Source organism: Psammomys obesus, unplaced genomic scaffold (assembly GCF_907164565.1).
Source record: "Psammomys obesus unplaced genomic scaffold, mPsaObe1.curated_primary_1811, whole genome shotgun sequence".
Taxonomy (NCBI): Eukaryota; Metazoa; Chordata; class Mammalia; order Rodentia; family Muridae; genus Psammomys; species Psammomys obesus.
Genome location: NW_026590503.1, coordinates 1,811,010 through 1,825,629, shown reverse-complemented (window position 1 = coordinate 1,825,629; position 14,620 = coordinate 1,811,010). Strand labels below are relative to the sequence as shown.

Sequence of the window (14,620 nt, the reverse complement as noted above, 5' to 3'; positions counted from 1 at the left end):
ACACATAACACACCACACACATTAACACACCACACATATAACACACCACACACATAACACACCTCACACATAACACACTACACACACACACACACACATAACACACCACACACACACACACACACACCACACTACACACATACCACACCACACACATGCATACCACACACATAACACACCACACACTATTCACACATACCACACACACACACACACACACACACGCGCACGCGCACACACACACACACACATGCGTGTGTACGTGTCAAATGTCGCTGAAGACTGGAGTCAACACATCTACCCTGCACCTTGAATGCAGATGCCTAGACTGACCCTTGTCGCCTGAGCTCCTTGCTGTGTGCCCTCAGGACAGCTCCAGGAAACCAAGGCTGCGAGTTCCTGCTGTTTGGGACCAGCTGCCTCGTCCCAGCGCCACCAGCCCCCACCAGCCGCCCACCCAGCTCTAAAATGATCCACAATGAGACATGCCACTAAAAAGAAAGCCATTGAGGCAGAGTAAGAAGTCGGTCACAGAATAACTCGCTCTGAGAGAGGTGGGAATGGGCCGTGTACAAAGAGAAACCATGACAAAGATCCGTGTGCAACTGTCAGCTGCTGTGAGGATGTGGAACGCTGGAGCGGAAAGGAGCAAATGCATTGTTTTGTGGCTGGGGTGGTAAGAGGAGGAAGTTCTGCACAGACCACCTGCACCTCTGGCAGGAGAGGGCAGGCTGTTTCCCCCCGAGGCCCAACAGCACTCCAGAGCTGGACTCCTGCTCGCACACCTACCTTCAAGGGTGCGCTGACATCCATGGTGAATGGGGGGACCTTGTCAGCCCAAGGCAAGAATCTTTTAGTTTTGGGATCCAGATAATAATCGAAGATAGTTCCTTGGGACGGAAACTTCACTGCTTTCATTTCCTTATGCCACCATCGACTGAAGTCAGCTTGATAATCGGAAAGCTATAGAGAACGCGAAAATCCTTAAGCATGGACCGTGAAAGCACACACAACCCCTCCAAATCCTGCTCAGTGCAGGGTCTGTTGGGAGCTGCATTGTAATCACAAACCAAACTCCTGATGGGAATTCATTGAATCAAGTGAGTCACCAGATCTGAGTTGTTCCTGTGATACCACTGTGTAGATATTAAGTACTGAGAGATGAATATAGAGACTGTCCTGTGTATTGTATGGACGAACCACCTGTCAATAAAAATCCAGTGGCCTATAGGAAAGGGTAGAATAGAGAATAGAAGGCAGCAAGGACATCCAATAGGCAGAAAGGATTCTGGGATAGAGCCAGGTGTGGGTGATTTGCTCAGGAAGATGTGTGGAGGACAGATACATGGTACCTGAGCAGAGGTAACCAGCCACATGGCATAATGCTAAATGGGTTATTTTAAGTTATGAGCTAGTCAGAGAATAGTTTAACAAATGGCCCAGGTACTTGTAAATATGTTTTGAGTTTCATGTATCATTATTCCAGGAGTCTAGGGCCAGGAGGAAAAACACATGCCCTGCTACAAACAGGCAGCTACTGAGTATAGAAAACAGGCTTAAAAAGGTGAAACTGGGAAAGCCTTCCATGACTCCTCAGTATTCAATCTAACAACGAATCACCATAAAACTGTGCACTATACAGTCACTGTGATGGGTACTGCTGGACAGGGAACATCAGCACTGTGGTCTATTTTTACCCTGTTAGCACCATCTGATAGGGACAGAGGAAAAATAGCACGAAATTTTTTAAGCTGTAAATTCTGTGATGGATGTTCTGTCCTTCCTTTGAGTTTCCAGCCTCTAGGCCCTTCCGTTGTTCGACATCTCTTTTACAAAATGATGACAGTGAAAGAATATATTCTTTTCAATAAATACATATTGGCAACACTGTCTCGTTAACAAAAGCCTTCTTAAAACTTGGTCCATCAGTGGCATTCTAGACACGAAAGTGCACAGGGAAAAGTTTAACCTTGGTTCCCAGCAGCACAGAGCTGAGGGTCTGGCTGACAGCCGCAGCACCCCATCTCTACACCAGGCTGTGGTTTGATGCAGTGTAAAAGCTCAGTCGCTTCGCTAGGGGGTGGAACACAGAGGAAGGACACAGTACCTGCACAGTGGCTTAGACGACCTGGCCCAGCAACCTCTGCATCCTTGGTGCCCTAGCTGAGAGACAGAGGATGGTGCCTACATCCTCTGTGACCTGATAAAACAAGATCTTCATCCCCAGTCTATCAACTCCTCTATCTGTGAGATCGAGCTGACCGAGTGAACTCAGTAAAATCTGATAACAACTGTGGGTATTCATTGCCCTTGGCGATCTTGTACTCATCTGAAATCTCTCATTCCTATTTTAAAAACATTTAAAAATAATTTCTTTATTCTTAATGTATGTGCATTGGTGTTTTCCCTGCACCTATGTCATGCGTGAGTGTGGAAGATCCCCTGGAACTGGCGTGTCAGACAGTTGTGAGCTACCACAGGGGTGCTGGGAATCAAACTTGGAATCACAGAAGGATGTCTGGCAGGTGACACGGAAGGAAGATGAAGAAGGCTCAGGTTATTCTCAGGAACAAGACACGGAGTTGGCCCAGAGCTCCCATCACCAGTAAGGAATGTGGGGTTACTCTTGGATGTGTGCCTTCTGAGGGGCATCCCTTACTTATGCCTGGAGATCTGGAAAGGCTAGAAGGCTGGCCGATGGCATGCCATCCTAACTGAGAAAGTCGGGACCCCTGCTGGTGTACAATGAGAAAGCAGAGGCACCAGAAGAATCGCGGTCTTTGAAGGATGACACACTCGGGTAAGAACCTCCTGCAGCCACTAGGAGACCTTTGTCTCTGTGAGAGACAGCTTGGCTCTCTGCTCATGAAGGGCGCCTTGAAGCACTGTGACAGGCATGACAGAGCAGAGATCTATTGTCGGAAGACGACGGGGGTGAGACCCACATACGTGTTTCTGGCACACTTGGAAGAGGATGGGGGTGAGACCCACATACATGTTTCTGGCACACAGTAAAGCTCTGTGTGCGGATGTAGATGGTGGAGGTGAGGCCATGTGCGTCTGGCACTTGGCAAGTGTTCTTCTAAGTGGCTTGTGTACGGGCTGGGCTGAGGTGTGCACGCAGGGGACAGATTCACCTGCCGCAGGAGCATGGGAAGCCAAGCACCCAGCATTGACGGTGGCTCTCAGATGACAAGGCTGGGAATCCGGGCCCAGCCAGGTCACGGAAGAACGGACTGGAGGCAGAGCTATGCGGAGGCTCCTCGCTGCTCTAGCATCTTTCACCACCATCCACCCGTACTGCGCCCGCTCATGTGTGGAAAGTCTAACAGCTGAGGCAGTGGCATTTGGAAATGGGATCCTTGAGGGACGCTTAGTTAGTGAAGCCATCATGAGAGGTGCATGTCCTCATGAGAACCAGTGAGACAACAACCTTCCTCTTTGTTGTTAAGGGTACAGGAGGCATCATGTGCAGGAGAGGGAGAGGTTTCACGAGAGCTGCGCCGTCGCCGGAGCCTCACTCGAGGTGAGGGCTGTGCTGCGGTGGATTGGGCCTGCCGAGCTAAGGCTACATTTGCAAGTCCACATCTGCTGTGCCAGTCACACCTGGCATCTGAGCTATGTGGGAAGGGAAGTGAGTTCCCGGGGCTTAACCAGGACTAGTCCCTGAAGGGGAGTGGGCCTCACAGAGGAAGAGGAAATCGGGGTATGGTCGGAGGGAGAGGTGTTTCTCAGGCAGAGTGTGACAGGCCTGCAGAAGGACTCCAGGGAAACATGCCTGAGCTCAGAGGGACTCACCCTTACCTTCACCCCACAGGGGGCTCCCCGTGGGCAACCCAGCATCGGGGTGTGCTAACTCACAGACGCAGGCCACGCTTCTCAGCCCAGCCTCCCACAAGTAAAGCCCTGGACACGCCTTCCTCGGACCTGGTCTCGAAGCAGGATGCCTCCGAACACCCAGACACACGCAAAGACAAAGTAGAGCTCGTAGGTCTCCTTGGGGCTGTCGGGCGGCACGTTCTCGGGGGTCAGCAGGCACTCCAGGAGCGTGCAGAGGGTCTGAAGAGAGAGAGCACCAGCACCATGAGCTCACAGCAGTGACTGTCTGTGTGTGTCAATACTGGAGACGGGGCAAACAATTCCTTACAAACTCTACCGATTCTTAGGAGATTGTGCAATTTTTCTAAACTCGGTGATTTACTAAATTTAGAGACAAAAATGGCTGTGCCTTGGATGCCTAAGTCAGTGGTGAAAAAGTCACCTTCAATCAATCTTGGAAATAATAATAGATTGGGAAAAAACATTTTTAAATGACTCAAGTAACAATCACTGGGTAAAGCACACACACACACACACACACACACACACACACACACGCTCTCCTGTCACACACACACTCACTTTCACATACACATTCTCTCACACACACGCACATGCACACACATACACACACTCACACACACATTCTCTCACGAACACACACACAGTAATTATCCCTCTTGTGGGCTGGTGCCCCAGGGCACAGAACAGACGGGCTGTAGTAGCTGGTATCTCCCCGGCTCTAGGAGTTTGTGAGTCTCTTGCGCAGGCTGGGCGGCAGCCATTTGGGAGAGGGGGGAAGCATCTCACCCACACAGAAGGCGCCCACCACCTTTCAAAACCTTCTCGGCACCTTCCATTGGTCCTGCTGTCAGCTTGAGACAGTTTCCTAATGAAACTGATCAGCTTTTTACCGAGAGATTCTGAAGCTCTGTGGCTCTGGGACATCTGAGGAAGAACTGTGGTTCCTGGAGAAATGGTTACAAACCAGAGCAGAGGAGCCAAGGGCTGAGGTGCACACTCACACATGGTCAGTGACCACACGCTCAGTAACACACACTCAGCAAACACACAGCAAATGCACACTCAGTGAACACATGGTCAGGAAACACACCCTCAGTGTAAGTCCTGGGCCTCCTCTCCTCAGCCACACAGCAGCAGAAAACGTTTCTAAGTGCTGTGTGAGCAGCTATAAAATTGTGCCCAGCTCTAGTCAATGCACTTCCTGGAGATGCCAGCCTGCTGGGGAACAGGGCACGGACTGAGGACGCCGAGGAGGCCAAGGACACGGAGAAGACTGAGAACACCACTAAACTGTTCTCCCTGCCCGTCTACCAAATGGTGGGGGCCCGAGGGACAACAGACGCAAGGAGATAAGAAGTAAACGCCTCTTCTGAACAGCACAGGATGGAGAGGGGACACCAGAAGCCATGTTAGTGCCCACGGACCCGTTTTCACACCCATCTGGAACAGCAAAGTTCACACCACAGAGACTCACACAAACACACAAGTCAACCTGAGAAAGAACTCGATCGCTCTTCACAAGCGTTCCACCCAGGAAGGCTAATGAGGCTAACCACATAATTAATTCATTATGAGTAAATTCAGACCTGCTTTCAGACACAAATTATACCTCAGATAATCACTGCTGAATACCATCGCTTCCTTAATTGCTGTGTGAATTATCAGAAACCTCAACTTCCCTTTCTTACTACGCTCCTAACTATTGTAACTCCGAGTCGAACAAAGTTGGGAGCGAAGTTTGAAGGAACTAATTTCCTTCCTGCAGGGGCAAACACTTCCTTTGTGAACCTTTGTGAAGTCTGATAATTCATGCCACACATCACCATGACCTGCACACACACACACACACACACACACACACACACACACATATAAAATGGGGGTGAGAAGGAGTGAGGTGTTTGCATGTGTGTGTGTGTGTGTATGTGTGTGTGTATGTGTGTGAGAGAGAGACTTCAGGGGCGGTTACCTAGTGTGTGTACAGCACTGTGGGCAGGCTGCTGGTGGTTATGGCCCAAGTCTGGTTCCTGTGCCCTCCACTCCCTGGCCTGGCACAGTGTCAGCAGCCTTCACTCTGCCAGCAGCTGGCAGCTCCTTCACCGTGAGGACTGCACCCTCAGACAGCTGTGAGCCAAAGCAAGCTCTCTCTCTTGTTTCTGTCAGGCGCGAGCTCACAGCCACAGCTGGAGCAACTTTGTTTTCTTAATTCTGCTCCCGAATGCTCGTGACAACACGATGATCCCAGAAACAGAGTTGTTGCTGAGCACTGAAACTGTGCCAGTCTCTGGGGTGGACGGGGAGTGAGGAGTTTCCATTCTTGGGGTCCTCACTCAGCTTGAGGACTGCAGGGCGACGGCAGGAGGATGGGAGTGACCTGCCAATCCTGAACATCTTTAAAAACTTATTTCTGTGTATTGATGGGCGTGGGAACATGGGTACACATATGCCTTGGCGCTCACGTGGAGGTCAGAGGGTAGTTTGCAGAAGTTCTGTCCAGCACTTGGGCCCCAGGGATGGAACTGAAGTCTTTAGGTTTTGTGCTGGGAGCCTCTAACCACTGAGACAGCCTAACTGGCACCTTCCCCATGTCCCTAAGCAAGCAAGTTACATGCTGTGCCGCCTTTGGGGAGCACAGAAAATTGGAGGCTGAGCACGAACCTGCACCAGGCTGCTCTCGGGAACAGGAGTGACGGCTCTGAAGCTGGTCCTGAGCTTCTCCAAGCACACGGGGATGTATTTATCAAACAGAATTGTTAAGTTGGCCTTTTCTGACTGATGGCACCTTCTGTCGATCCAACTGGCCACATACCTGAAAAGGGACATGGAAAGGCATTTGCTTAGGGGGGGGTTGGGGGTGGAGGTGGGGGGATGGGAGTGATGTGGGGGGTAGGGGGGGCCCTGAGAAGCCCGAGCCTGAGTTCGAGGCTGCCCTTCCACACAGCTTGGCACAGCACTCCCGAACCTGCTGAGTGCCTTACTCCATTTCTCAAATGGAAAATACTTTTAAATGGCCCTTAAAGCCCTGTTTTAATGGGCATTTTCACTTTAATGAAAAGAACGTAAAAGAAACTCCTAATAGCTCGTAGAAGGCAAACATAATCGCGCCTAAGTAGGCCATTACTCCGCATTCACCGGGAAGTGCACTGTGTCATTTCCCAAATGAGCAGGCTCTGGTTGTGGTGGAGGCTTTACTTGTGAAAACAGCTTGGTGCTTTTCTTGATTAATCCTGGCATCAATTATTTAGTAATGAGAAAGCGGTTATAAGTAAAGAGGTGAGCATCCCACAGGGGCTACTTCACCCTGCTCCTCTCCTGGACTCTGCAACTCCACCTGCGGAAGCGCATGCCTCCGTAGATGGATGTTTAGATGATATGTAGCTATCGCTGCCTCGAGCTTGTAAACGTTTATTTTGATGCATTAAACATCGCCGTCGTATTAGCAAACTGCTTACAGAGGCCATGATGGCATCCTTAGTGCCCTCTGGGGTGCAGCTAAGATGCTAAATGGGAAAGATTCCCTCGGAAAGTTGTGCGTAAGTAGGAAGCAGTGGCGATAAATGCCTTGAGCAGCCTGCACATGACCCGGGTTGCCACAGACTGAGGACAGCCAGGCCTTGTGGCAAAGGCAGGTCAGAGTCTGCACTTTGAGTACAGTACTCAAAGGGAAGGTAAGGTGTGAGCTTTTATCAAAGCCTTCCTGTGCCTTGCCCAGACGCCACGGAGACACCAGATAAAACAGTGACCACGCCTCTGAAGGAAAGTTGTCAGACTTCGGTAGGAGCCCACTTCTATGAGAGCCATCTTGCCAGCCCCAGAGGAGGGGCTCTGCACCAGAACGTCTGCCAGCAGCCGGGAGAGCACTGCTCAGGAGGGTAGAATTAGCCTGGGCTAGCCTGGGCTGCAGCCCAGTGCCCTTTCTTTTTAAGCAGGCACCCTGGGACGCTGACTTATGTGTGCTTTGGTTTTCCAGCTGTGAATGGAGGCCTCTTCCTGGCCTTTGGCTAAGGTCGTCAGTAGTGTACATGGAAATGACGATGCTATGACGTCCCCGAGTCTGTGTGCACACGACTGCACGTGCACGGAGAGCTTATGCCGGCCTTTAACACCGTTCTACCTCTCTCAGGGTCGGTGGCAGTGGAGGCCTGGGCTCAGATGCGGGCCCTGTCTCCCCATGCATCTTCTCAGTCTGCTCAGCTGAGTGCAAGAATTGGCATGTAGGGCTCTACTAAGCACAAACATCTCACACTAGCTTCCGGCACAGTGTTTCTACATTCCCTGGGAAACAGAAGGACACTGCAAGAACCACTAGGAGCAGCAGGGACCGAAAGAACCCTAAAATGGGCTTTGAATTTAGGTGTTTGCTGAGCTACAATGGTCGCAGCCAGGACTTCCCTTTGGCAAGGGATGCTTGGCCCCCTTGTCTCCATGAACAGCGGCTGCTCCAGGGAGAAGCAAGCTTGATCAAAGCGCTCACATGGTCAGAGGGAGCCTGGCAGAAAGATGGCCAACAACGACCTCCCTTACAGCTCAGTGTCAGCATACAGCAAAGGGACTAAAGGTTTCTATCAACAAATATGGACAGCTGACATTTTCATGTAGAAATTATTTCTAAATTTTTATATAGGTTGGAATAAAAACTGACATTAAGAAAGAAAATTTAGAGGTCTGGGCCATTTTATGCAGCTGAGACAAAACCTAAGGCACAGATGGGCATCTGTTCAGCAATTCTCCCCATCTTACAAAAGATGCCACAGATTTTAAGCTAGGTGGTAGGAAAGGCCACCACCATGGGAATAATTACAAACAATGGTCTCTCAGAAGCCACGAGTGCAGGAAGTCCAGCCCGGATTCTAAGTGCAACTGCTTATAGTAAAAGCCCTCCTGACTGCTTGGAGAAATGGCTGGTTACATTTTAAATAAGGAGACCCTGAAACAAACTAGACATCCAAGTGCCCAAAGATTCGGAAAGATAAGTGATACAGAATGCAGAAGAGATGAGCTGGTGTGGGGGGCAGGGGAGGTGTTCCTCCTAGCAACATCTGTGACCATCTGAGAACCAAAAAAAGAAGGAAATGTTGGTAAGAGGTTATACATAACCCACAAAACTACAAGAAACCATGAATAGAAAAGCAGAAAATGGCTAGGAACACAGAGAAGAATAAGAGGAGGGAAGTAGAAAGGAAAATGGATGCAAGAAAAGGTTCATACAGAAAAGAATGTTCAGAGAATGCCTGGAGGAGGAAATCAGCATTTACAAACCATCAGCGCAGCGTCTTCTGGGAACATGAGAGTTATAGACGTCATGAATGAACAAGTTGGGTGAGTGTCTAGACAAATGGGAGCTACAGAGCCAAATAAACAACATCTTTGTTCTGGTGCTGGATTTTTTTTAAATGTACAAATGAAATTTATAATTGGCAAGATTAAAAAAAAATGCTTGTACTATCCAAGATGGATTTTGTAGGTATATGAATTATATTGCATTTATAGAAGAGAGTATCCTATTTCTTAGAAAATAAATGCTTAAGTACTTACGGATGAAATGTCTTAATGTCTGCAACTTATAATCAAGGATTCTGACAAAAACTAACAGAAGAAAACCGGCCTCTATATATGTGGGCCTGTGTGCGCCAAGACCAAGCCAGGGAGGCAACATGGCAGGCGAAGACTTCACGAGCGGGGTTCTGTGGCTGGAGTCCACAGCGGGATCCTGTTTCCCTGCAGTTTGGAACCCCTGGAAGCAAACAGCTCCAGAAAACTGACACTTTTTAAAAAATACTGCTTCAGAAAATGAGGTTAATGAGTATATTGATCTCTTAATGTAAATGAATATTGAATAAATGATACACATAAAGCTGCTATGTTGGGGTATTAAGATAGGGTAGTGAGCTATCTAAGTACTGTAGACTGAAAGCAAATACCCGAGGCCCGAGAGAGCTGAAACCCTGGCCACGGTGCACACAAAATAACACACCCTTAGAGAAGATCTCTTATTCTGCAAGTGTCTCTGCTGGACCTTTGGTCATTCACATGAAAATTAAACAGACACACTTATCTCTGATACACTGAAAACACACTGGAACATAACTGGGAAGAGGAACATCTAATTCTTCATACAAACTGATGACTCTTGAAGCTCCCTGGGCTTTGACTATAGTCATTCTGAGCCCCAGTAGGATATGCCTTAGGATATGACTGACACAGGAGGACAAGGGGACTTTAGAGGATCAGAGCACAGTGGAGCAAGTAAGGGCTCCTCGAGGAGAGTGAATGTCGCCTGCTCTGGGGTGGGGGAGGTGAGGTGCAGTCATGACCAAACAGAAATGCCCCAGGAACACCATCCTCCATAGAGAAAGAGGCTGGCCCAAGAGCAACTTTGCCCTGCAGAGGCAGGAAAGCCTCCCTCAGACAAACGCAAAGAAGCCTTATTACAGCAGCAGAGCTGGCAATGGTTCTCCCTGTGAGTACCAGAACCCAAGGCAACAGGAGGAATTAGGGGTGGTTCTGGAAGTGGGATAAGGATGACTGAAATGACCCACAAAGTGGCAGCAGGCTGGAGAGGAATGCGGCGTGACAAGGTGTGGATCTAGAGGGCCCCAACAATCTTTTCTTGAAGGCTTGATCCTTAACACGAGGGCAAGGGCGGCACCTGTGAGGGAACGACAGGCACGTCTTCAAGTAGACTGGAGAAGGCCCGAGGGTCTTCTGCTGTCTGATATCTCGGTCACAAGGGCGTGGGAACAGCTTCACTCTGCCACAATGCACTGCTTCATCACAGTCCCCCAAACAAAGAGACCAAATCTCTCTGGTGGAGCCCAAGCCAGCTTTCTTTCTCTCTGTATAAACTCAGGGATCCTCAGGGCCCTGCTATAGTGAGGCACAGTTCCTAGCACAGGGGTGAAAGAACGAGAGATGCTGGCACCTGAGAACGACCGACTGAGCAGCAGGGCCTCCAGGAAGGCAGCTCCGGGAGAACCACTGAGCTGCAGACCTGAGCTGACCCACTGCCGTCCCACCATGACCCTGTGGGGGAGGGGAGGAGAAGCAGCAGCCTGAGCCTGCCCTCATTTTCCCCTCTCATTTCCTGCCAAGGTTCTTCACCAGCCAAAGACACCAGGAGCCAGAGGCTAGGAGCCCAGCTATGTGATCATGTGGAGCAGGGTCTGGAGCAGAGACAGGGTGAGGAGGCTGTGCAGATGGCTTGACTGGGGGCCTTTGACCCGGGAGTCTGCAGTGGCCTGCCCAGCTCAGAGAGGGAGAGCACTGTGGGAGACACATCATCCAGAAAGAGACAAGACCCTCACTCTGAGGAAGCATCTCCACTCTCCAAATACATATGCCCATGTCACACTCGCAGGCCTGCAGATGCTCGTGAAAAGACTTATGCATCTAAGAGCTTCACGTAAGTTGTTATCTTTTCATTTAGTCAACACATATTTACCGAGTGTTAAATATTTTCAAAGTGTGTGATCGAGGCAATATCTAAGGAAAATGACAGACACCTGGGTGCTATGCTAATTACCTTTAAACTAATGTAATGAGCCTCACATTTAATTAGTAATATCTTCTTCAAATCATTTTAACTGAAATTAAAATAAGTAAACAGGACTTCAGAACAACCTTTGCGGGGTGAACACAGGCGTTGTACCGGCACGCAAACCCTTAGCACACCATGAAGACACGCTCTACCTGTAGCCAGTAGAGAACGCAAGTGCAGACTACAGTGAGGCACTGACCTGCGCCACAGCAGGACTCCTAGAAAAGCAGGCTGTGAGGAAAGCTAAAACAGAAGGGAAGCCGCGGCTCAGGGTAAAACAGTGCTGCATAGCAGCCGCAGCACCCTGAGCACTACCTTGGAGGATGACCTGCTGCAGCCACCGTACTTACACATGGTAGTCCTTAACAATCAAAAGCTGGGTCAGCATTTGACCTGGCAGGCCTGAGGCTGTCATGAAGAGACTGAAACTGGACCTAGAAGAGCAGCTGTGTCTGCTCTTATTCACAGCACCATTTCACAGCGGCTAAATGATGAAGGCAGCCTCAGCATCCATCAGGAGACAAACGGACAAAGTCAACCAAAAGCCACCACAGAGACTAACATCTAAGGAAGCCCAACAGTCAATGAAGAGTAAACGCACCCTCTGTTTCCATAAGCTACCTAGAGTGCTCTAACTCAGGAGCCATGAGGAGGAAGGATGCTGGGAGCTTGGGCAAGGGAGGAATGTGATTACTTCCTGGCATGCGCAGAGCTTCCACCTGGGAAGACGAGAAAGCTCTGTGGATCGATGGCGTGGTGACAGTACAACAGCATCAACACGCTCTGCTCTCTGCCACCAGCTTTGCCCTCACTACGGTAATGCAGCAGAGTTTGTGTCATGTGCATTTTCATGACAAAACCATGTAAGAAAAGAAAAAGTGCTCACGGATTCCAGCCCAGATCCTGAGGGTTCACATACAGAATGCCGGCTCTGGAGACTGTGGCTGGCGTGGCTGACCTCAGGTGGTGGGTCTCGAACAGAAGCCTCATGGAGGGTGTGAGGGCCACTCTCTCATTGCTGGCGAGCGTCAGCACCTGCAAGGGACATCAGGGTGGTCACCGGACGTGGCTGCCACCAGCAGGACGGCAGCCAGCAGCCATCGCTGCGGCAGTGTCCCTCGTAGGACAGCACAGGTGGCCTCCTCTGGATTGCCTAATCCTTAAGGGATGAAATTGCCTTATGGGCTTGCGATGGCCAAGCTCCCAGTCCCAGCAACCACTGTCAATAATCCCACTGTAGACCTAAACTCCACAAAAGGTAGATCTCAGAGCTTCACATATGCTATTATTTGTTCATTTACTCAACAAGTTAAATCCCACAAGTCAGACAATTCCACAGCTGAGGATCCGCAACGCTACAATTATCAAGTCTCCTGTACTCACTCCTGGGCAAGCAAACTCTCTGTTTTCTGATAAGCAATGTCTTCACTGGGAAAGCAGTGGCCGCTGCTGAGGTCACTGTTGCTACCTGGGAGCAACGTTTGCTCCTGATTTCTCACTCCAGCCCCAACAACAGGTCTTGTATTGCTTTTTTGGTATCACATGGGGCCTCTTGTCTTTCCTGTTCCCAGGACAACCACAGCACACGCTTGGGAAAGCACTGAAACATAATCTGTAGCCATAGGAACAACTTAATTTGCATTACCAGTTATCATATGGCACAAAATCATTCTTTTGTTGTCTTATGTATTCAGAATTTAATCAGACCACGTGAGATATAAGAATTTAATGCCGGGCTCTTAGAAAACAATAAGCAGATAAACGGAATTCTTGTCTATGTACCTAACCTTCATGAAAGGTGATTCAATTTGGAGACAAGGGACATATACTCCCCCCAACTTTTAAACTATGAATTGTAAGGAAAATGGCATTCATCAAAACAGTGATTACATAAAAAAAACACCACCACCAACAAGAACACACTCACATTAAAGAGGACAGGAGACTACTGACTCGCCAGCGAATGGCCTCGACCCCCGATGCTGGGCTGAGGGGCGCAGGCCCCTCAGTGCCACCCACCTTGTTATCATCCATGACTGTGTTCAGAGACTCGATCCACAGTGGGTCAACGTCCCCATCCAGGACTATCCAGGTTGGCCCGCCGTGTGTGAGACTTGCCTGCTCTCGCAGGATGGAGGAGAAGAGGCCTGCAGAGGAGGAGCGAACGCTGCTGATACAATCGAGAGCTGTTTCCAGAAGACATCTGTTTCTCCTAGAAGAGCTTTTATCAGCTAAATAACAGAAAGCTGCTGTCTCTCACGCGTGAGCCCTCTCAGCGGAGCTCCGTGTAGTTAGTCCTACTACTTACTTACAGGCACGGTCTACCGCCCGGGGGCGGGCCTCACCTTAATACCTGAGCTTCCTGACCCAACTGTCCAGCACAGACGTGTTCTTCCTGGAAGAACCATTCTGAGATTTATAGACGGCAATGAACGAAGACTGAAAACGCATAGTAACTGAAGACTCTGTCCTTTTTCATTCGTCTGTGATAAGTATCTATCTTAGACTACCTACTATCTTTCACATTCTCCATTTTGCCTGTTACATTATTCAAGGTTTTAATTTTGAAAGCTCATGCTCCAAAGTGCTATTCAGCTCCTTCCCAGCTTCGGTCATGAGACTTATGCTGGGCTGTCATGACATAAGACGTAGAAAACCATCGTGTTCTGCATTCTCTTCTGCGGTTGTCACATAGCAGAGGGGCGGCTTTTCAAACTTCAGCAACCCACACTGAACAAACCTTCCTCAGCAGACACATGAAGAATTCCTCTGTGAAGTCTGTGGTATAAAAACCAACCACGGGGTGGGGGTGGGGGGGCAGAGGCAGCTGGATCTCGGTGACTTCAAGGCCAGCCTGATCTACAAAGTGAGTTCCAGGACAAACAAACAACAAAACTACAGCAGCTAATAAACTGGCCACCATGACTGAAGTGTCATCAGCTCTCCCGATGGTTCTCCGTTCAAGTGTACATGTTTCCTGTGCAATGAGGACGGCCTTACCCCTGACATGATCCCTCATGAAAATCAGATCCTCGGAAAAGGTGGCAGAAGCGACCAATAAATCAGCAAGGTTGCAAGGCAAAAGAATGAAAAATGCCAGGAGTCATACTTCAAATCAGGTCCTGTATGTGGCATGTGGCCAAGCATACTACCCATGTGAACAGGCCCTGGGGACCCTGTGATGCCCACCGGAATTCAGTGTCCCCGACAGCTGTGATGCCCACCCGAATTCAGTGTCCC

The 14,620-nt window shown here is 49.5% G+C and overlaps 1 protein-coding gene across 1 annotated transcript in view; it reads right to left on the bottom strand.

The window, feature by feature from the left end:
• Dnah11 (dynein axonemal heavy chain 11) overlaps positions 1-14,620 on the bottom strand; it is a 260,465-nt gene that overhangs the window by 134,402 nt on the left and 111,443 nt on the right. Inside the window, exons 41-45 of the mRNA XM_055607564.1 lie at positions 13,400-13,527; positions 12,267-12,415; positions 6,502-6,652; positions 3,928-4,059; positions 790-963 (exon numbers count right to left, since the gene is read on the bottom strand). Of these exons, the coding sequence (XP_055463539.1) occupies positions 790-963; positions 3,928-4,059; positions 6,502-6,652; positions 12,267-12,415; positions 13,400-13,527 (734 nt within the window). The remainder of the gene's footprint in view (positions 1-789; positions 964-3,927; positions 4,060-6,501; positions 6,653-12,266; positions 12,416-13,399; positions 13,528-14,620) is intronic.